The sequence below is a fragment of the Heptranchias perlo genome, chromosome 2 (assembly GCF_035084215.1).
Source record: "Heptranchias perlo isolate sHepPer1 chromosome 2, sHepPer1.hap1, whole genome shotgun sequence".
Lineage (NCBI taxonomy): Eukaryota > Metazoa > Chordata > Chondrichthyes > Hexanchiformes > Hexanchidae > Heptranchias > Heptranchias perlo.
The window spans coordinates 99,588,151-99,611,007 of NC_090326.1; the positions used below are offsets into that span (position 1 = coordinate 99,588,151).

The 22,857-nt window shown below is 39.3% G+C and overlaps 1 protein-coding gene across 3 annotated transcripts; it reads right to left on the minus strand.

Moving 5' to 3' along the window:
- Nucleotides 1-1,165: 1,165 nt before the first annotated feature.
- On the minus strand, nucleotides 1,166-22,362 carry nr4a3 (nuclear receptor subfamily 4, group A, member 3). Of its 3 annotated transcripts, none has more exons than XM_068004983.1 (8): nucleotides 21,761-22,362; nucleotides 18,333-18,500; nucleotides 14,705-15,552; nucleotides 12,461-12,590; nucleotides 11,644-11,804; nucleotides 9,649-9,848; nucleotides 7,984-8,162; nucleotides 1,166-2,748 (listed from the first exon to the last, which is right to left on the minus strand). In XM_068004983.1, the coding sequence occupies exons 3-8, from the start codon at nucleotides 15,548-15,550 to the stop codon at nucleotides 2,492-2,494; spliced, it is 1,773 nt and encodes a 590-aa protein (XP_067861084.1). In that variant the 5' UTR covers nucleotides 15,551-15,552; nucleotides 18,333-18,500; nucleotides 21,761-22,362; the 3' UTR covers nucleotides 1,166-2,491. The 3 variants fall into 3 exon arrangements, with proteins under 3 accessions (XP_067861084.1, XP_067861094.1, XP_067861102.1); XM_068004993.1 differs by lacking the exon at nucleotides 21,761-22,362 and adding an exon at nucleotides 18,770-19,944; XM_068005001.1 differs by lacking the exons at nucleotides 18,333-18,500; nucleotides 21,761-22,362 and adding an exon at nucleotides 18,250-18,326.
- Nucleotides 22,363-22,857: the final 495 nt, after the last annotated feature.

Here is a 22,857-nt window from a genome sequence, read left to right on the forward strand (position 1 = left end):
ATTTTTTTTTAATCACCAAAAACTTTTAAAATAAGGAGTAATGAGACTACACAATTTTAAAAGTTAATTTTTAGTTGTTTGACAATTAAGACTTACCATGCTGTTAAAACTTAGTTTGGATCTGTATTTTTAAGCGTACCTGTTTTGTGGCATAGTTACTTTCCAGCTGGGCAGATCAGCAAGTTTGCACTTTTTCAATGATTTCTCTGATTGCAGCATGTGATATACCTTTAGCTTGAAGCTGTCATATCAACAGCGAACCAGTAGGAGCAAGACCCGGATTTCCATGTTTCACTGCACATCTGCGAACGCTGGAACTTGCTCATCCATTTTACCACTAACTACGGAGAACGCTGTTGAGCTCTCTGTTATTTCACGAGCGATTTCTGGCACATTCTTTTTGTCGTGATCAAGGAACATAGTAGGACTTTTAACTGATATTCTCTTTCTCAATATGTAGCAGACTATACTACATTGAATAGTAAAAGAATAGATCTGATCTAATGTAGAAAAGTTTGAATTTTACATAACCATTTAGCTGTGCAAAAGCTCAACAGCAATATTGAAGATTAATATGACTCAAAGGAATACATTTCTTAGTATCAGAATCATTTTCATATTTCGATATATAAAATCATTATGTCACTTTAGCAGACTATCATGACAACACGATATTAAAATTTGTGGAATGCTGCCCCATCGTTTGCTGTCAGTTTGTATTTATGTTAAGACTTTGGGAACAAAGGTTCATGCCCACAATTCCGTGCAAGGCACATTTCCACCATCAGTCGTGCCATCAGGGAAAGAAAGCTGGCTCCTCTCATAAATCCTACATGTCACCTTGGGCTACTTTCGTATAACCTCTTGCAGCTGATTATTGAGCAGCCCTGGTGAAGGCCTAGTAGCAGGTCTCAAGCCCATTGTCTCAACCAGGAGAAAGGGCACGCTCCGGCCAGACTTAAGATGGGGAAACAATAGGTAAAAAGAGGGCAAAATAAGATATAAAAAGAAATTAATATCCCATTGACTTAACTCACTTTTATATTTTAGTTTTTATTCCAACAAAACTCAAGAAATAGGTGCAAAAGTACCAGTTAGAATTGCATATAATATAAATTGTGTGCACAAGATGAATTTCAAAGAGAATCCTCCAAAGCCAAGTATGTTCTGATAAAATGATATTCAATTTAATATTTTAATTTACATTTCTGTCTATGTACAATGTACTGAACATTTGAAAACACACAGGTTAACACGATAAAACACTGTTGGATGCTAAAGGAGCACAGAGATGGTTTGTGAATACACTCTGTTGTCAAAAGCAAGGCACTGCCCCTTTAACAGCTAGGGTTCCTGAATTCAGCCTGCAGAGTTACTCTGAGCAACTGGCAATTGTCGCAATAAATACAGGCAAAGCCATTACAATAACATGCATATAATCTTTATACAAATAAAGACATTATGCAACAAAAGTATTTTTGTATTAGTATATGGCATCAACAGTATAAACATCATACAAAAAACTTTTACAAACACGGAATGTTTAATGCAGCTGACTGCATTCCTTCTAGCACCTACATTCTTACACCTATTCAGTAAGACTTGCTGGGTTTGTAAAACAGTCTGGTGGATCAACCAATTCTGACTCAGAAGATCTTGCCTTTGCTGTATTTCAAAATCCTTATGTCCAAACTCTATGTGATCATCCTTAAAACACTTCACAAAAGTTTTTTAAAAATTAAGATGTGTTTTTTTCCCCCATATATTTCTTTTTCTAAGCAACGTGTAAGTGCTCTTCTGGTTCACAAAGTGTCCTCGCGTCATTTGTACATATATCAGTACAAATATTATAATTCAAGTTCAGGTAACTTTGTCAGTAAAGTTAGTGCCAACAATTCCTTGTATTTCATCAAATTATTTTAGTATTACAATAAATTAGAGTTTGAAAAAACAAAACCAACAAAAAAAAATCTTGAAGGTGTAGCACTTTCAAAAAAATTGCACTTGAACGTGTGAGCCAACTGCCTTTTACCGCTGCATTCTAAAAACAGAATTTTTCATCAGAGGTGCCTCCTTGCACCACCACTTGCTGTACATATGACACATCAGGAGCTATACTAAAGGCATCAATCACAATAAAAAGCGTACTACCTTTGTAACAACTTTGTCGTTGACATTTTAAAAAAGTTTCCTATCAATTACCCAAGAACTTTGGGACGACATGTTACAGACTGAAAAAAAGTCAGATAATCATTTCTACCATGACAGGTTTCGTTCCCAAGGTGCCACGTTAGCATTCCCAAAAGCAGCAAGCAGACAGTATTTTTTAGGTATAGGATCCTGCAGAATAAAGCGCCATGAAAAGTCCTTGGACGTGGGCAGTTAGTGCTGCTTTCTAGGGGACAGAGGCCAGAGCACCGGCTGTTGTTTTTGTCACAATCCACTTGGCTACTGAAGTGTGCAATTGCCAAGAAGAAAGAGGTAAAATGTCTCAGAAAGGCAGTGTGTCCAGAAACAGCTTGTCGATGATGGCTGGCGGCGGCACCAGGTCCTCTAGTTTTAGGTAGAAGATGCGCTGGAGCCCCTGTGTACAAAGAGAACGCAACTGAGGTATGACACCTAGTACCTTAGACAATGGCTGTCCTTTGTTTTCCCCAGGACCACTGAATGACACGTGTTCCTTCAGGCAGCTGATGATCCGGGTTTGCAACTCTTCCACTTTCTTTGGTTCTTTTAACCCATGGCGATCTGTGGAGATATGACAGGCAATATTAACAAACTACTCTTAAAATATTAAATCATTTTCTCTGATATTAGATATACAAAAGCTGCATTTTGTTGCTGTTTACTGTCCCATCAATGCACTTTTCAAACATGGACAGCCTAATTATAAAATTTTACTGATGCAATGGGTTAGCACATTGTCATTTTATCTCGGAACCCTGTTTTAAATTCCAATTCAAGCTCACAGGATGAAAGTTTCCTCTCATTGGCAGCTGTAAGGGTGTTGTGTTTGGCCAGTCTCACTCAAAAAACCCATAAAAATGATTAGTCTGGGAAAAAGAAATGGGTACAGTACATAACAAATAGGAGCAGGAGTAGGCCAATCGGCCCCTCGAGCCTGCTTCGCAAAGGTGCTCCGTAAGGGTGCTTTTCTGAAACTGAGACCAAGGCACACGGTCAGGGCAGAAATAAGGAGCTCCATTCTGAATGGGGCCTCTGTTACATTGGATCGAGGAATATCTGATACCAATGCTGGGTATCCAGGGTGTAAAGTTGTTTGCTTCCCAATCTCAATGAGCACAAAAATTCATTAAAAAATATCAATATATTATATTAAAAATCCTGCAATTCATGTCCACAACTTTACTTCTGCAGTACTGTGAACAGTTCTGGTTTCCATATTATAAAAAGAATATAGAGGCACTGGAGAAGGTGCAAAAAAGATTTACTAGAACTGAGAGGTTATACCTATCAAGAAAGATTGAGCATGCTGGGCCTCTTTTCTCTAGAAAAGAGAAGACTGATGGGTGACCTGACAGAGGTCTTTAAGATTATGAAAGTGTTTGATAGGATAGATGTAGAGAAGTTGTTTCCACTTATGGGGGAGACTAGAACTAGGGGCCATAAATATAAGATAGTCACTAATAAATCTAATAGGGAATTCAGGAGAAACTTCTTTACCCAGAGACTGATTAGAATGTGGAACTCGCTACCACAAGGAGTAGTTGAAGCGAGTCGCATAGATGCATTTAAGGGGAAGCTAGATAAACACATGAGGGAGAAAGGAATAGAAGGATATGCTGATAGAGTTAGATGAAGTAGGGAGGAGGCTCTTGTGGAGCATAAACACCAATATGGACCTGTTGAGCCAAATGGCCTCTTTCATGTGCTGTACATTTTATGTAATTCTATGTAATCATGATTTTTGGTCCCATTTTTGTCTCCACTTTTCCCATAGTAAATTATGTCAACATTTCTAATTCAATATTGCTATGTCAACTGTCATGCTGTAATTGCATGGTCTGGTCACTAGATGCCACTGTGGAGCAGATTTCCAAATTCATTCTCCCATTTTTCGCCATCTTGCTTTCCTTTTATACACAGGGGGATCATAAAGGTAATTATGCCATTCCTGTCCTAGTTGATCAGAGTTACAAATATAAAAATTAGTTTCTGTTTTAAAGCTTCTGGTAGCTTAGGATGTTAGGGGGCAGAAGAAGGTGTTGGAGGGCTGACAGGGATGCTTTTAGGAGGCAGAAGCAATGGTGGGGGGGGGGGGGGGGGTGGTGGTGGAAAGAGATAGGGATGTAATGGATGAGCAGAGTGGAGAGTAGGCAACACAGGAGCAATGGCGAATGAAGGAGGACGGAACAAGGGGAGGATAGAAAGCTCCAGGGGGAAAGCAAAGAATATTGAGCTTGGGAAGCAGGCTTGGGGCTCCACCCTCCATACTGCCTTCCAGTACCACTGGATAATATAGCCCGTTTCCTTCAGCAGCACCCATCCTCGTCATACCACCCATCACCTCACACCCGAAAGGAAAGCGGAAAGAAAAATAGGCAGAAGGTGACACACATGCCAGAAAAGACCAGGAGAAGAGGAGACAGAGAGAAGCTGAACTGAAAGACAGAGAACCAGAGGACAAGACAGAGAAACACGAAAACGACAGAGATAGGTAAATGAAAGACTATATGCATGATTTGCAGTGAGCAATGCAATAGGAAATCCACAAGTAAACAATTTAAAAAGTACTAAATTACAACAGCTTGAACTAAAATTTTAAATTGTAAACAATTTTACAACACCAAGTTATAGTCCAACGATTTTTATTTGAAATCTACAAGCTAAAAATCTAAAAGCTTGAAATCTAAAAATTTTAAAGTGTTGGATACAATTAAAAATCTACAAGCTTGAAATCTAAAAATTTTAAAGTGTTGGATACAATTAAAAAAACTCAATCTTTAGAAAATTATGTTAAATCTAAAATGATGTTAAAAAAACTTAATATTGATTGCATGAACTAGGGTTTTGCTGAAATAAAAAGCAAGCTATCCTTTATTAAAACAGAATAATCAAATTTTTTGTCCTCTCACTGACTTCCAAAGAATTTTTTTTTAAGCTGAGCTCTGGGTCATGAACACTTCTATGATTTTGGATAATTTCAAATCAACTAAATGTACACAAAATAATTATAGGCAGACACAAAATCCTCATAATTAATTTTAGTATTGAAACTTAAAAGGGAGGAATATGATAATATTAAAACTAAATGCTAAAATTAATCATGAGGATTTTGGAAATTGTAGTTGGGAGGTGACAAGGAAGATTAGAAGGGCTAAAAGGTAATATGAAAAAGACTAACAGATAATACATAAATCATATAAAAAAAGAAGAGTAGAACTACTCAGAGACAAAAAAGGAAGTCTAATTGCGGACGATGAAAGTATGGCAAAAATATTAAATAAATGTTTTGCATTGGTTTTTACAAATGATGGTGGAATTCAGAACATAGTTTCACTACAGGGGGAGTCAGAACAATTGATAGAAATGGTAGAAAAGGAATTCTGAATAAATTAGGAGCACTCAAGGTGGATACTGATGGCTTACACCCTAAGCTGTTGAGAAAAGGTGGAGCAGAGATAACAGAGGCTCTGGCCATAATTTTTCAATCTTCCTTAAATATGAAAATTGTGTCATGGGACTTGAGAGTAGCCAAGGAAAGACCATTGTTCAAGAAGGAAGAGGAGGATGAACCAGGTAACTATGGACCAGTTAATTTAACTTCTGTTGTGGGTGCAAACTCTTAGAATCCATAATTTGAGATAGAGTTAGTAAATATTTGGAAATGCATGGATTAAATAAAGACAGCCAGCACAGAATTTGTTAAAGGCAAGTTGTGTCTGACAAATTTAATAACTTTTTTTGAAAAAGTGACTGATTGGATAATTCAGTGGATATAATGTATATGGATTTTCAAAGGTGTTGTACAAGGTGTCCTACAGGAGGTTTGTTAGAAAAATTCAGCCATATGTGTCTGAGGAAATATAGCAACATGGATAGAAAGTTGGTTAACAAGCAAGAAACAAAGAGTTAGGGTAAATGGGTGTTTGTCAGGCTGGAGAAGGGTTGGAAATGGTGTACCCCAGGTGGCAGTGCTGGGTCCACTTTTGTTCTACATATATGATTTGGATTTGGGCATATGGAAAACAATCTTGAAATTTGCTGACGATACAAAAGTAGAAGGTTTGGCAAAAAATAAGAAGGACTGTAAAGGACTTCAGGAGGAAGTTAGCAGAATGGAGATAGGTGGCAGATCCAATTTAATGTAGATAAGTGTGAATTAATACATTTTGGGAGAAAAACCAAGGAACGGAAATATACAATTAATGGAAAGTTGCTGAAGGGTATGGATGAACAGAGGGACCTAGGGGCTCATATGCACAATTCCTTGAAAGGGAGAATGCAGGTAGATGAAGTCATATCAAGGTCAATAGAATGTTGTGTTTTATAAATAGGAGCATAGGGTACCAGAATAAATAAATAATGATTAATTTATACAAAACATTGGTTAGGCCATAGTTTGAGTACTGGGTGGTGTGCCTGGTGAGGCATAGACCATTGCATCTTTTAAGGGAAAATTGGATAATTATTTGAAGCAGAGAAAGACACACGGCCATGGGGAGAGAACAGGGCAATGGAACTGGTTTTCAACTACTCGATTGAGAAGTCCTAGGCAACAATACAAATTGTCTCTTTGGTATTGTCTCTTTGGTATGTAGAGTGATACTTTTATTGTTAAGCAATCATGTCCTATGTAATGTCATGATGAAACTCATTTGAACTTTACCCAAGTCTTCTTAGAATATCAATTTCAACATTTTTTTTTACAGATTAGTAAGCACAGAGAGCTGCCTGGTTAACGTAATGTATGGCATCTAAGAGCACCTTGTATTTAAAATGGTGCAATATTACCACTTTAAAAGGTATTGTGTTGGTGGGACTGAAGTTCGGCTTGTGCTGGCATTTGTCAGGAACTGGGCTGAGACCTAATCAGGACAACTTGCCAGGAAGGGGACTTCACCTCAAAAGGAAAACTGAATAAATCAATCTGGGCCCATAGCTATCGTGCCTTCTATCAGCTGTGCATGGGGCAGTTTTGGGTTTGGCAGTCGTAGGGAGCTATTTGACTTGTTCAATTATGTTTCCACAGGCGAAACGAGGCAAAGTAGAATGATCAAAAAGAGAAACTTAAGAAAGAACCTAAATATAAAAATATTGCTTAAAGGGTTCACGGATCCAAAATGTATTTCTGGGTCGCCTATCAATGCTAAACTGGATACCATTATTTATTCAGCAATTGGAGATGAGCATTCAGTCTACAATGCAGCGGTCAGTATCAAACATTCAATCTGGAATTCCTTATGGAATCCATATGTGATCTAAGCGTTAACCCAAAATATCCCAATGGTTATTTCTCCTGTTTAATCATGTTTACAAAGACAACTAAATAATCTGAAGCAAGCTAAAACTTTTGAAACATATGAGTGCAATAAGAAGCAGATCTGTACAGAGACAGTAAATCATTATCACATGTGCCACTACCTGACAAAACAAATGCTTGAAGAGATCCCCTGTACCTATGTGACTGAACAGCTGGACATCTGAATTGATTTGTTTAAAACAAGAAAACAAAACCACAATCTGCTAATGCATATTCAACAGGGCCCCAAGCAGATCCCTACAATATGCAATCATCAAGCCAGCAAAATAGTTTGCAATTGTATTCACCATTAAAACTAAAACAATACTGCCAGCAGAGACAAAATGAGCCAAAAGTGACTGTAATTTAAAAAAAATCTAGCATAGGACCACAGGATAGAAACGTACTAAGCATAAATCAGTCCTACAAAGCGTGTGACTACTCCACTGGTGTGTAAACCACTGCAAGATTCTGGAAAAAAATACATAAACAATTCCTACCTGTGATCATAACTAGAGCTGCTAGACATGCAAAAGCTGAGACATCAAAGTTAAGGCTTTGTAAATTTGAAGAAAATTCCTTGATTGTGTCGAGCCATTCACCAAATCCACGAAGGCACTGAAGTCGATGCAAGACAAGTCCATTACAAAATACAAACTTATCCTCTGCTGGAGCAGATCTGTAAATAATTGTTAAAATTACAGTTAATGAACTGTAACATACAATCAGCAGCGTTTCACATTCTACAAAAGTTCTAAATGTATAAATTCATACTCCTCCATGAGAAGTTTTATTGCTATTATTCTTTGGCTACAATACATTGATATATATTACATTCATTGTATCTATGGCAGTGTACATGGTGCAGAGTGATAGCGAGTGAGCTTTACAGAAGATGGCCTAGATTTTAATTCTAGAGAATAGCAGTGTTGTTAGGGTGCACTGCTGCACTTGCCCGCTGATTCAGTCACTGTCTGGTTTGTTTTAAATGTATATCTACGCTATAGGTTTAAATAAGTTATATGTTAGAAAATATGACACAATGAATCTTGTATGGTTTGGTTACATTCCAAACACGCTTGCTTAGTCAATTATTTGGTAACACATTTACTTTACAATCATCCAGCAATGCTCACTTTGCCTATCATTCAATGACATGCACATTTTGTCTGCTACCTGGAGTCATCTCAAGCTGATGTTCATTAGAGCAAGCAGCAAAAGTATAAAACAAACAGTAACTGTATAACTAACATCAACCTTAACATCTGTTACACATTATATATTGAAAGGGTAGATAAAGAAAATTTGTGAATACCGGCAATTTGAAATAATGACAGACAATATTGGTAATGCACAAAGTCGGTCAGCATCTAAAAGAGTTTGAAAGTTGAATGTTTCTGAAATTCTGATGAAAGGTCACACTGGAAATGTTAATTATGGCCGGGGATTTCCATAACTTCATTAGAAGTGTGGCGGAAACCCTATTTACATATATAAATGGAGTTACCACTACAATTCCGGCAAAGTAACACGGCGAAGCAGGAGCAACGCTGAGGAAATTCCTGGCCTATCATTATTTCTCTTCTAGATGCTGAATGACATGCTGCGCAGTTCCAACATTTTCTATCTTGTGTCTGGAAGTATAGAATTTTGTTTTCAATTCTGATTCACTGATAGCATCCCATTTAGCCTTTTTCTTTGTGTAATTACTCTGCATAGGGTTATTTTCTACCAATGATTAAAGCACACCCTGCTGCTCCCTATTTAATAAGACAATATCTGGTTTTACTTCTGGCATTTCAAAAATATATACCTTTAAAATCAACATTTTCTGGATTCTACTCCCCCCCCCCCCAACAAAAATCAAATCCAATTCCTTTCAAAGTTACATGTAATTGTTTACAGCCTACATTTTTTAAAATAGCAATGCTTTGCATTTTACAGGAAGAGTAGTTACAGAAGGGGAGTGCTGTGAAGCTCATGCTATCATTGCATCTACAAATAGGGTATTGTTTCCAAACAGGATTTTCCAGCTTGACAATGTGCAACGCCTCTTCAAAATACTAATTTCTAGAGGTTAATATACTTCTTAAAGAGTAAGGTATGAGGCCTGTGTAAGGACTTTGAATTTGGCAAAGGGTTATTTTGGAAACCAACAAGTTTACCTGTGGGAGAGTCTCAGTACAAAGAGTTCAAGGAAAGCAGATTCGATGAGTAAAGTCTGATCTTCCTTAGGGAGATCACTAAATCCTGGTATTTTTTCGGCCCAGCTCTGAGTGATTTCCATAGAGGTGGCAAGGAGGCCATAGAACTGATGCACATACTCAGCATCAGTTCCAGCTGTGGGCTGTTCAGTAGCACAGAACTGCAGGGAAAAACAGCAACATGTCAGTGAAGGTCACTTGCACAAATTTCAATTCCTAAAACACACAATAGCAGGAGAAAATAAAGAAATTCAGAGGGTTTCTGAAAGGAGCTGTTATTGACTCTAAAAAGATTTGTGCTAAATACTTTGTATCTTGTTAATGAAAGAAATTGCTTGGGTCTTTCCTGTATTGATCCTCAGAGAGATTTTTTTCAATTTCATTAAGCTTCAATTTTAGGACACATTAGGAGCTTAAAAGTTAGTTATGTTTAGCAGGTCGCAAACTTCACAATTGACATCATGCCAAATTGTACTTTATGAATAAAGCAGTGGAAAAAGCTTTCAATTGCTAGTAATATTCAGCAGTCTTCCTCATTCAAAACCACAATCTCCAGGCATAAGTGAGAATTACTTACGGTTGTCAAATATAGATAAATAGAAATACTAGGAAAAGGTCTACCTACATTGCTTAACATGCATTTTAAATCACAAACTAATTGAAACATGATCAAATGCATCTTAGACATTCCTCTGTACTGTGCCAATTTAAAAGATATTAATATTATTCAAACAAAAGTAAATAATTCAATAACTATTGCTTTCAACAAAAGTTATTCTTTTGACCAAAGGATGTTATGAAGAATGAATACCAATAAAACAATAAAATAATTGTGGTTTTACAGAAATTTTTGCTACGAGGTCAATGTTGTATATCATCAAACCAAGTAAGAAGTGCACTGAACTGATTTTCTGAGTTTGCATTTTTGAATCAAAAAAAATTCCAATGTTAAAAAAATGGCTAAAACCTGGTTTACTGCTGTATTAATGGCAAGTTGCATTGTTGACCTAAAAATAAAATTTGTCTGTTGTAAATTTAAAATACTGGAACAATGTTCTTACTACACAGGTAAGATAACAATTTTCTTAAAATATTAAAACAGACAAATCATTTTGGCTTCAGTTTTTAAAAAATACATAATAATATAACAATGGACTGCTGAGCAAATAACGTGTTTTGTAAGAATAACAGCTGTAAGAAACTTTGAAAACATCAAAATAAGGAAAAAGTCATGACTTCCCACTAGAAAAGAACAGAAATGATGGCAGCCTTAGATGTGTTTGCAGGAAATCTCACTGTTACAAAACCTGTGAGGATCAGTAAAATAATTCTGATCAGAAGATCATCTAACAGATATCCGAGCTTCCTTACTAACTATGATGGAGCTTCTGTTGATTAGAAAAAATGTTTGTTGTAACACAAGCTTCATTTTTGCAGAATTTAGAATGAGGTTCCAGTGTATTTACACAGCTCTGAAATTGTAAAATAGGAAATCTTGGGATGACCGCTTAGGTTTGTTGCTCCATTGGACATATTACAGAACTGCTACTTTCTAATTAAAGGCAGAATATACAATGTTATCAAGTAACATAATGTTTACCAATTGGCCCCTAAACATTGATTAGTTCCTTGACACATATTCCTTCAATTGGTTGTTTTTGATTCAAGGCTGTGTAACACAATACAGTAATCTAGATCAAAAAATGGTGAAATTTTTTTCAGATTTTGCACAGAAAGATTATAGAAAAATAACATTTGAAGAATATGTCCTGGAATTATAAACAATTTAAAGTATTAAAGCATGTTCATCAACTTAGTGCTTAATATCACAAAATAAAAAAGGTGTGATATAGTAATCAGCTTAGAGATTACATCATTTCATGGTAACAGCTATTGTTGATGCTGGTGCTACCTTCATCTTTTACTGTGTTTACATCTATGTGCACTTTTGCTTACCTGGGAGTAATTGTGGCTGCTGGGAGTGGAGTCTACAAGTGCCCGCACAAGAGCATTCATCAAACTGATTGGGGGTGAGGGTGGGGATGGCTCCTGGAGAGGGCTCTTTGGTTTGGAGGGCAGACGACCCCTTCTCCCTTTTAAACTATCTGTACGGACCACTGCAGAGAGGGAGAGACAGCCAGAGAGAGAGAGAGAGAAAAAGTCAAAAAAACTTTCCATATACAATCACAGTCCCTAAAGAAGGTGCTAGGATAAAATAAAATTAATACCTTCAAACTTCTTGGTCACAGTATATTTTTAATCAATTTACAGATTGCTTGATACGAGTGTTAAAATGGTGTTTGCAACACTGTATTGTGTAAAATAACAACTTTCCAGATCTCGGTATTTATAATTTGAGAAAACGTTAAAGCCACACCTCGATTGGTATTACACTATCAGAGTGTATTGTGGCTTTGCTTTTTGTTGTTTGGTTTCCTGTTCGGTTCATCCAGAAGAGTCTATTACCCCACTAGCCTACTAAGTATTTACAGCATGCTTTTGAAGATTGTGAAAAAAAAACTATAAACAGGAAATGCACAAAGCCGACCGAATTTGGAGTGTCTGGTCATTGCATTAGTTAAAGAGTTTACATTGGCATTACTGCTGCTCTTATTCTAAATGATCACGGTCATAATTACACCCAGTCGGGCCCCAAACCAAAATAATCGCCAATTACACATTACATTGTCAGGTGTTAAAAGCTGGGTCTAATCTTTACCATTTCCTTAAAACGGGATGCTGCTGTTGCACCAAGACAACTGCCAGCTCTCACCTTCTTTAACCATGCCCACGCTGAGACATTTCTGGAACCTGCAGTATTGGCATCGATTGCGCCGCCTCTTATCCACAGGACAGTTTTTGTTCGCCAGACAAACGTATTTTGCATTCTTCTGCACCGTCCTCTGCAAAGAACAAATATTATTACAGGATGTTTCCTTCTCCTGAAAAAATTAGGAGCTGACAAAGCACACTCTAATTACAATATGAAATGCGCCAACGCCACTCGGATAATTAGATAAAATTAATTTCCTAACACGTTAGCCTGCAGGAAAAACAATTTTACTGGTGTTAGCTCCTGACAATGAGAATCAGCCAGATTCGAGCCGGAGAAACTCTCAAGAGACAGGCAGCTTTAAATGATAAAATTATTTCTGAAATTACCGGGTCATCACATTAGACCGTTGGGGATAATATCCCTCCCTTTTAATATACCTTCGGGGATCGTTTTCCACTTGGCTTATTCGCGCGGTGATTACTGACCTTATTAAAAGAAATTTGAAATGATATGGGGCAGCGTTTCTTGAACCAACACTGCTTTAAAAAATAAAAATCATAGCTTGGATTTCGCTAATCAAGACTGATCGGTACAATTTAAATCACATTCAGAATTAGAGTTTAATTAAACACTATACATCTTGATATAAAAAAATAGCTAAACTATTGCTAACTGTATAGAAGTCAAACGTGCTTCTTGGCAGAGAGTGGAACATGGTTTATTCTTCACAAACGGAAATAGGGAACCCCCTCGTATGCTCGTTTACACGGGGTCCCTAACCAGATTGGAAAAGTTTGTTAAATCCTTACGTTTACAAAGCAAAAGGAACCCAGACTATTATTATAATTATAGATTGCCCGCCTTTAGAAAACGCCCTTCAAATAGTGCAGTTAAAATGACTTATTAAAGCTAATTAATTACTAGTGACAATGAAACGTTTTGTAGTATTTTTCAATCTATCAGTGTCAGAGGAAAGGTAGAACATCTGTTCCTCACCTGAGCACGTTTGCAAGCGAGGCTCGCCTTCTGCACCAAATATAAAATATTATTCCAGCCAATCTGATTGCCAATAGTGAATTGTTTTATTTTGAAATTGCACCTGTTCCGTGCGTCTCACATTGCATCAGACAAATAATTTTTATTTCTAAACTCTGCCTGCGGTAACTGCATTTATCAATAATCAGATATATATTTTTTTTAATGCTATTCAATGTACAGGCGGTATCGGAGGTATAATGCAGCAGGCGATATAAGATTCTACAATAAAACACAGGACCTCTACAATATTTTAAAATTTGTTAGTGCTTGTTATTTTCTAGTATTCTCATTTCAATTTCAATTAGATTGGTGTTTTTAAAATAAACCTCTTGGTAATTCCGTTTGTGATGACAAAGTGTTCTTTCCAGATCTTAAGATCATAGACTCATAGAATGATATAGCACTGAAAGAGGCCATTCAGCCCATCGTGCCTGTGCCGGCTCTTTGAAAGAGCTATCCAATTAGTCCCACTCCTCTGCTCTTTCCCTGCAATGTTTTTCAAGTATTTATCCAATTTCCTTTTGAAAATTATTGAATCTGCTTCCACCACTCTTTCAGGGAGTGCATTCCAGATCATAACAACTCGCTGCGCAAGATACTGAAACTTTCTCAGTCCCAGTTCTGTCTCTATCACTTTGATAAAATTCATAAAGTATTTCCGGTGAAAATTTTGCTCTTTGTACTAATGGTTTGAAATTATCGCCAATAAATTATTGCAGTGTATAACTGCCATCTAGATGAAACCAGAGAAGTGGCTTGTTTCAAATCCTGTCCGCCAATCTGTCCGCTGAAGTGTTGTTTATTAAAGGTTTTCTTGTTTTTTCAAGCATTTCATTTCGACCTGTGCATTCTTAACGTGTTGCTGCTTTGGGATTCGGGTAGTTGCAGGTTGTACTAATATCTCATTGCTCTTTCTAATGCATTCCTTCTAAATACGTTCCACATCAGGTATGTCCCCATGCAATTCGGCTTACTTTAATCGCTGATCAAATTAAATAAATGAGTTCAATTTATTTAAAATTTCATGCATTCAGAAAGTTATGTTGAATATTGAAGATAATGCATTATTCATTTGAATATTTTGCATACAAGATGTTTTTGATTTTACAATGTACTATTTGCCGGTTTGAATACCCACACAAAACTAGTTTCCTCTAATGCATAATGTAGGAATGTCTTAAATAAAATTAAGGTGCACCGTACCTTAAAAAAACCTTTGCATCCCTCGCAGGTCCTCACCCCATAGTGCTGACAGGCTGCATTGTCCCCGCACACAGCACACATCCCCTCCCCAGAGGAAGAGCCCCGGTTCGGGGGAGACGGCAGGCCCTGAGGGCTCTGGCTGAGAGGCATTGGGTGGAAGCCCAAGCCCGACCCCTTGACCAAATGCAGGGGATACTGACGAGTGTCCATCACAGACTGTGCAGAAGCACTCTCGGCTCCCATGGGCATGTTCAAGGTGGATTCATAACACATGTGACTGCTGGAGGCTGGAGTGTGTGGCGGAGTCTGCTTGAAGGCAAACAGCGGAAATCTCGGCGGGGCAGTCTTCATAGAGGCATCCAAGAGATGACCTGTGGCCATGCAAGTCTGGGTAACTGGGGACAACGTGTGAGGCTCATCCCACATGGATGTCTGTGGAGTTGTGAACTGAGGCGTGGTGGGGGTTGATGGAGGAGACTGCTTGAAATAAATGGAGGTCGATGGTATGATGTCCTCTGTTTGATGCTGGATCGATGGCTGGTAGCTGTGATGGGGGGCATCTTCCAGTTTAATGAGGGGTCTCTGTGAGGAAGAAGAGTGCATTTGATACACGCACGATGGTTTGAACTCATAGCTGCCCGAATAGCCCGCCTCCATGAAGGTGCTGAAACTGGGTAGGGAGGTGGTGGCTGTAATTTCAGTGCTGCCCAGGTCCATGCCAAACTTCATATAGGGGGATTCAGTGTGCGCCAAGTCAGAGCTGTAATCCCCACCATAAGCGTAACTCTGAGCTGCAAAACTGGCACCTTGTGGCGAAGAGCTGTATTGGGCTTGCACACAGGGCATGTCTAAGAAGAAACAAAAATATTGAAATTACTACAGGTAGCAGCACTAAGAAATACACTGATTTGCTATTACCTCATAGCACGGCATGCATTCAAACTGCTGAGGAAAGAAACCGCTATTACGTAAGAGAACTCACTAACTGCAATTGCTCAAAGTCTAGATTTCTATTTATAACTGGCCATCTTTCTGTTTCCTGGTTCATTACCATCCTACAGAAATAACTGCATCTCACTGGCACTTTTTACCTATATGGATAAACCGTCTATGTAGGTGGCATTTAAAAGAGGCTACGATTCCTCTATATTAGAATCTGCACCGTCTCACTTAGTTCGCAAGTTACTGAGTATCCATAGTACAGATTGGAGATTCATGCCTTTACCCACAGCGTCACTGTGTGACAGTGCTTACTTACAAGTAAGTCCGCGGACAATTGTATTTGTAACACTGTCATGTGCACTTATAGTACTCTGGTGCATAACATTGTATGTGTGCTTCCTGTATGTTATTGTGTACCTGCTTGTATCAACGGAGTGATAGATGGTGACCATTGGATATTTTTTGTTCCAAGAAAAATCAGCATCAAAAACAATGTAAAGATTCCTATTATTATCCTTGCGTGTGTCTAGGGTTGGGAGATGTGGGGGGGGGGGGGGGGGTCGGACTGGCCACTCTGTACGGTATAAACATTATTCTTTTAAAATATTATATTGTTTTCTGCATAGCAGCTACTAAGTACCAGGTCACTTAATAGCATCTCAGTTCGATGACGAGCTGTAACCTGTAGAGCCGGTCTCCGGGAGCGGAGATTTGAAGTCAGAAAGGCAGTCGGATCCTGCCTCCTATCAACAACACAGATATTACGCGGTGTGACTAAGCAGAGAGATAGAATAAGCGCTGTGTCATAGATCAAGAGTTTGTTCGAAGCGATCAAGGAAGCTGCGAGAAAGGAGCCAGTTACAGTTAATAAAATATAGAATCCAAGGATTGTGAAAAAATGGGCAATAGAAAATGGTGCATTGGGACTGGGCAATTAATGAGATCAAGTTCTAGTCCTCAACAATAAATAAAGCCCAGTGTATCCAGCAACCATCGGTACTGGCTGAGAATGGATAGATTTTAAAAAATATTATAGTATTACACGTAACAGAGATCCACTGAGAAAGAGGGAGTGGGTTTGCTAACATATCAGTAGATAAATTGATTCAGGAAGAGAGAACTCAGGCATCCTATGTGCATTTTTCTGTATATTTATGCAGTTTGTGTGTATACTCAAATTTGTCCGGGTACAGACCCCTGCATTTATGTAAGTTTAATATATGTATAAACCGCTGTGTATATGCAGGTTTCTGTATGTATAGAGCCTAGTGGAACACGTAGGTTTTTATTATATAGTCCTCTATGTATATGCAGTTTTCTGAATATACAGACCCCTGGATATATGCAGGCTTCTATATATACAGACCCCTGGATATAGGCAGGTTTCTATAAATACAGACCCCTGTGTATAAGCGGGTTTTTGTACGTATAGCCCCCTGGGTATAAGCGGGTTTCTATATGTATAGACCCCTGGGTATAAGCGGGTTTTGTATGTATAGACCCCTGGATATAAGCGGGTTTTGGTATGTATAGACCCCTGGGTATAAGCGGGTTTTTGTATGTATAGACCCCTGGGTATAAGCGGGTTTTGGTATGTATAGACCCCTGGATATAAGCGGGTTTTGGTATGTATAGACCCCTGGGTATAAGCGGGTTTTGGTATGTATAGACCCCTGGATATAAGCGGGTTTTGGTATGTATAGACCCCTGGATATAAGCGGGTTTTGGTATGTATAGACCCCTGGGTATAAGCGGGTTTTGGTATGTATAGACCCCTGGATATAAGCGGGTTTCTATATGTATAGACCCCTGGATATAAACGAGTTTTGGTATGTATAGACCCCTGGATATGAGCGGGTTTTGGTATGTATAGACCCCTGGATATAAGCGGGTTTTTGTATGTATAGACCCCTGGATATGAGCGGGTTTTGGTATGTATAGACCCCTGGATATAAACGAGTTTTGGTATGTATAGACCCCTGGATATAAACGCGTTTTGGTATGTATAGACCCCTGGATATAAGCGGGTTTTGGTATGTATAGACCCCTGGGTATAAGCGGGTTTTGGTATGTATAGACCCCTGGGTATAAGCGGGTTTTGGTATGTATAGACCCCTGGATATAAGCGGGTTTTGGTATGTATAGACCCCTGGGTATAAGCGGGTTTTGGTATGTATAGACCCCTGGATATAAGCGGGTTTTGGTATGTATAGACCCCTGGGTATAAGCGGGTTTTGGTATGTATAGACCCCTGGGTATAAGCGGGTTTTGGTATGTATAGACCCATAGCCAACACTCTACTAAATTAAGGATGGAGTATCTAAAGATTTGCTACCTATTCCTGTGATCTGCACACGAGGTAACCACACATCCAGATGATCCTCAGACAGCAAAAGTACAAATAGAGAATTAAAGCGGAACTAAGAGAAGAAAACACAATGGATCGATAACAGAATGAAAAAAGCTAAAAAATAACGAAGCGACAAGAGCGAAAAGAAAAATAACTTTCCCCGCCAACATCTGCCCAGTGACACTGAAGCACCATCGCCACCCTCCCCCCAACAGAAGGCACACATAGAGAATCTCCTGATTTTGCAACGAACCTTCACGGGTATGATACACTTGTGGGTGTATTCTGTTGTTTACATACAACCATGTAGCCTCCAGTGTGTGCGGGAGTGTGTACCTGTGTGTGCTGAGGGAGGGAGGTATTTGGCTCGCTGAATGTTGACTCGGTGGGCTGCCAGGGGCTCGGCCGCTGTGGATGTGTCGTCTGTGGGCTGGCCGCTCTCGGCTGTTCGCTGTACTGACTCGGAGCTCCGGCTCGGCGGGGAAAGCTCTTCCGAACCAATATCTAGAGAGAGAGAGAGAGAATAATTAACACCAGAGTGGGGGTCACAAATGAAGCGCATAGCTTCCTTTTGTCCAGATCATTCAAAAATGAAAATCAGACACCTAAGACATCACATGATGGTAAAAATTTATAATCGCTTACGACAGATTGTACAATTTCAAAGGAACGACGAAAACACAGAGGCATAACGTTGTTACAATCGTTGCTGACCACAAAAATGTAACTTTAAAAAAATCCATAATGAGAATTACTGCCTCGTCAGAATTTACCTCAAATCGCAGCGATTTAAGATACCAGTCCTGGACAACAATGTGTGGATATCGGTTCAGTATACAGTAAACTTAACTGAATGGAAACTCAGTTCAAACTATAGAGCTCTTCTACTCCCGGTTGATGTTCCAGCGTAGACACGAAGATGAAGCGGCTCACCGCTGGTTGCTGCCCCTCGGCTCGGACCGAGTCAGAGGGCGATGGTTTGGAAAAGTTAGAAAATCTGAGCGACTCTTGTGCTTCCTGCCTTCGCTAAGCCACTCCATAGAGAAGTCGGATGTCAGAGTGGCTCCTTGTCTCTCGGAGTCTGACAGCTTACGTGCCAGTCTTACGTTTACTGCACACACTCTCCCTGTGATGTCACGGTATGGAAAGCATGACTTTCCCACATGGCTGCAGATCATCTAGCATTCTAATAAACCACGGGATTAAAACATTCACAAAACGCCTGCAGCATTATTAAAAGCGTTATCACTGAATTTTTGCTACCGTTTGCCCCATTCATGGCAAGGAATTGATCTCCATCAGTAGAGCTGCAGCGCCCCCTCCCAATCCATTTAATCCGACGTCCACTCGTCAAAACTTTCCAAAGTTACATTAAACCGCCAGAGATGCCTGTATCCTTTACGGTATGTTTAACAGCATTATAACAGCAACAATTCCACTTCACAGGCGTCTACAGAACAGATCTTTACTGAACATGTTTAGCCAAACAATGTGACCTTACATTCTACAATGGTTTTAAGGCTGGGTTTAGTGACAGAAATTGCGAAAATCATGATAATCTGACCCCTTTATCATGACAATTATAAACCATGATATGATCTATTCGTGATAAATCCACTGGAGAGGTGGTTGAAGTAATTGTATTTAGGCCTTTTAATCTGGACTCTTTTCCACCTCTTATGAGACGTGCAGTTTTCTTGGAAAATATAATTCTACATAATCAGAGAGCGACATCCGAGCTTTACTCTGAGGCTGGGTCAGGTATGAAGCCCCGCGAAGGTGTTTTCATACAAGTCCTGTCCCTGCCATCGGAAAGAAATGGTCACATCCACTTCTCACCCGCGCGGCTTCACTCATTAGAATCCCGCTGCGGGCGGATCCAGTCTGTAAATCGGCAGAGGAGATGCCGAGTCCTGGGTTATACCGTTGTCGCCTTTTACTCTTTTATATCTTACACTAAAGGAAAACATTTTTCCGATTACCCTTTTCCTTAACTTCTAGAAATTATCTTAGTGGTTTGATCTGCATTATGTGGAATCCCGTTTTAATTAATAAGAAAACCTTTTCTTGCAAGGCTATATTTAACAATCAGTTGTTCAGCTCCCCCGGTTGACTCCTTTGCACATTATTTCCCCTCAGGATGAATGCTCTAAATCAGCTGGTTACCTAGAGAACAGCCAATGTCTCTTTAAACATCCGCCTTATTACCAGCAGCCCTATCTCCCATATACTAGCCGGCCATAACATTAACTGAGGGAAAATCTTCCTTTGGTGTAAATTATTAGAGAAAAAACTACTCTTTTATCAATCGCGTTTTTTTTTAAAGAAGAAAACTACAAACTCCACTGGAAGTCAGAATGCAACGGGCACATACGTCGCCCGCGGCAGTGTAGGGTAATTAAAGAGAATTATGAAAAATTAAATGTGTTAAATGACTGAAATGAAAACAAATAGGATCGGCATAATATGCACTTGGAGCATTGGGATTTCATAGATAAAGGCACATGTTTGTATCACCTACACAATTCAGGGTCATACCTAGTTACAGAAAACATTGCCCAGGCAAACTCCGCACCAATTATTAAAGACTCCAAATACCTGATACCTTATTACCCACAGATTCAATGCTGTGAATAACAATTTAGTAAGAACAATAACATTTCGCAGGAACGTGCCAAAATCACCACAAGCGGTTAAATGCCACAATAAAAGATTTAGTTAGTATGGTGTTATATTGACTTGGTAATAAGAGATTTTGATTACAAACATTCCAGTTGATATCACCCTTGGAATTCTACTTGTGACCCTGATTAGAAACTTTTACCAAATTCACAAACTCGCCCGTGTCATGCCACCGCTCGGCACCGCTTCAGGAAAATGAAGTTTATATTCTACCCACTGGCAGTTTGGGACTTGGACTATTGACTTGCCAGCATTTGGCCTTTTTTTTTACATTTGCACTTGCTACTTTCGTCAATAAGAATATATTTCAAAGCGATTCTATTAAAAATTCCAATTTAAATACCCCCTTGTACATACACATACACATGTACATACAAGAACGTGCTGCACTTACTGCTGCAGAATATTACTCAACAAAAAGTAAAAGTTAAACAGACCCGCTTCCGAAAGTGAAACTATTAGCAAAAAAATTGCAAAAACATTTGAAGCCAAGACTTGCGCCAGTACCTTAGGCAATCACACGTGTTGGATCAACAGAGTCCACAATTAGGCATGGTTATTTCTTAACTGAAACTCCGAATATCTGATGACCGTATCCCGAACCGACGTGCAGAATGATAATCAACACTAATTCTGTTCCAAAGAGCTACATTTCAACTTTATAAACAAACCAGTACTATACCCTCTTCAGAATGCGATCGCGGTGGAGTCAAATAGACACTAAATAACTATACACTTTCACTGGAACATAGCTAATTATACACACAGACAAGTGCAAGACAAATCGTATCTATTCATCACATCATAGCAAACACCCAGCCTGCAGCATTATATTACCATGACAACTACCAGAAATACCTTAATACCCGCTGATCTGCGATTGTCACACAACCCAAAGCGGCTGATTAACCCATAAATTCTGAAGATACAAGGGACAGGCATCAAAGCACAAGTTCCGAAGTATGTTCCAATCAGCGTTAACAAAAAAAAATCGCTAAAGCTCATTGAATTGTATTCACTTGTTCCATAGCATACCCATTGTAACTTTTATGATGTCCAGTGAGTAACTGATTGATACGTACTTGATTGCTGTGACGGTTCCGTCTTTACATATAATCAAATAGCCTTCCAAGTTGCGTGTAGGCGTCCAGTCCTAATCATGGATATCACACACAGAAATTTGTCTTTAAAATATCACTCCCAGCAAATGATTTAGTTGTAGTGCAGATCCGGATCCTTCTTCTTTACGCGAGTTCATCAAAAGAGAAAAGTGTGTGAAACTCTTTCCTTGCCGCTTTTCTTTTTTTTTTGGTAGCCTCTCCTCCGATTGCAATGTGCCTTTGTTTATGTGCAGACAGATAACAGTACAATTCCTCACTTTGTGAACGTCATTTATGTTTAAGGAGGGGGTGGGGGTTTGCAAAAGCTGCTCGCCTATAGGAGGAAAGCCGGTATCTCCATAAGAGCGGCTGGAATGCAGTGAACGTCAATTGTGACGCCTCCGGGCCGCTCACGTCACGTCGTGGCACGTCACGTCAGCTGTCCCCTTGCCTTTTATTGTGTGTGTTGAAATTGGTCTTCTGAGATTCTCTTGTCCGGCCCCTTGACTCGCGCGCCCCGCGCTGATGCGCGCACAGACAGTAATGTGAAAGATAACGAGCCGGTGACAGGCTGAAGAACACAGCACTCCACTCCCCTCGCGCTCCTTTATTATCATTTATGAACCCCGCGTCAGCACGTCATCGCCTGCAGGCGCCCAATCGCCGCGCGCCATTCACGATGGAACACCTTCCCTCCGCGCCTTAGTCATAACCACACCCCTCGGTTCCTCGCTCCGCAATTATAGACCAATGGGAGCGCGGCAAGCCGGGCGCGGAGAGAAGGGCGGTCTGGAACTCGTGCGCGTGAGAGCGCCCCGCTGACGCACGGCATTGACGCAAGCTGCTGCTAAAATTAGCAACACTGGGCCAATCCATCGATTGAGATAGCACAGATCTCATTCATTTCTGGGGCGTACCGTTTATTTTAGGAACTATTTTGTGATCCAGTGAAACCAAATATAGTTGTGGATAGGTATTTTTAGTCATAGCTTTCTCGTTTTGTTAATGTTCAGAAATACTCACCGCTTCTCTTTTTACATAACCTAATTACAGATTATAGCTACTAATGGGGTAATTAT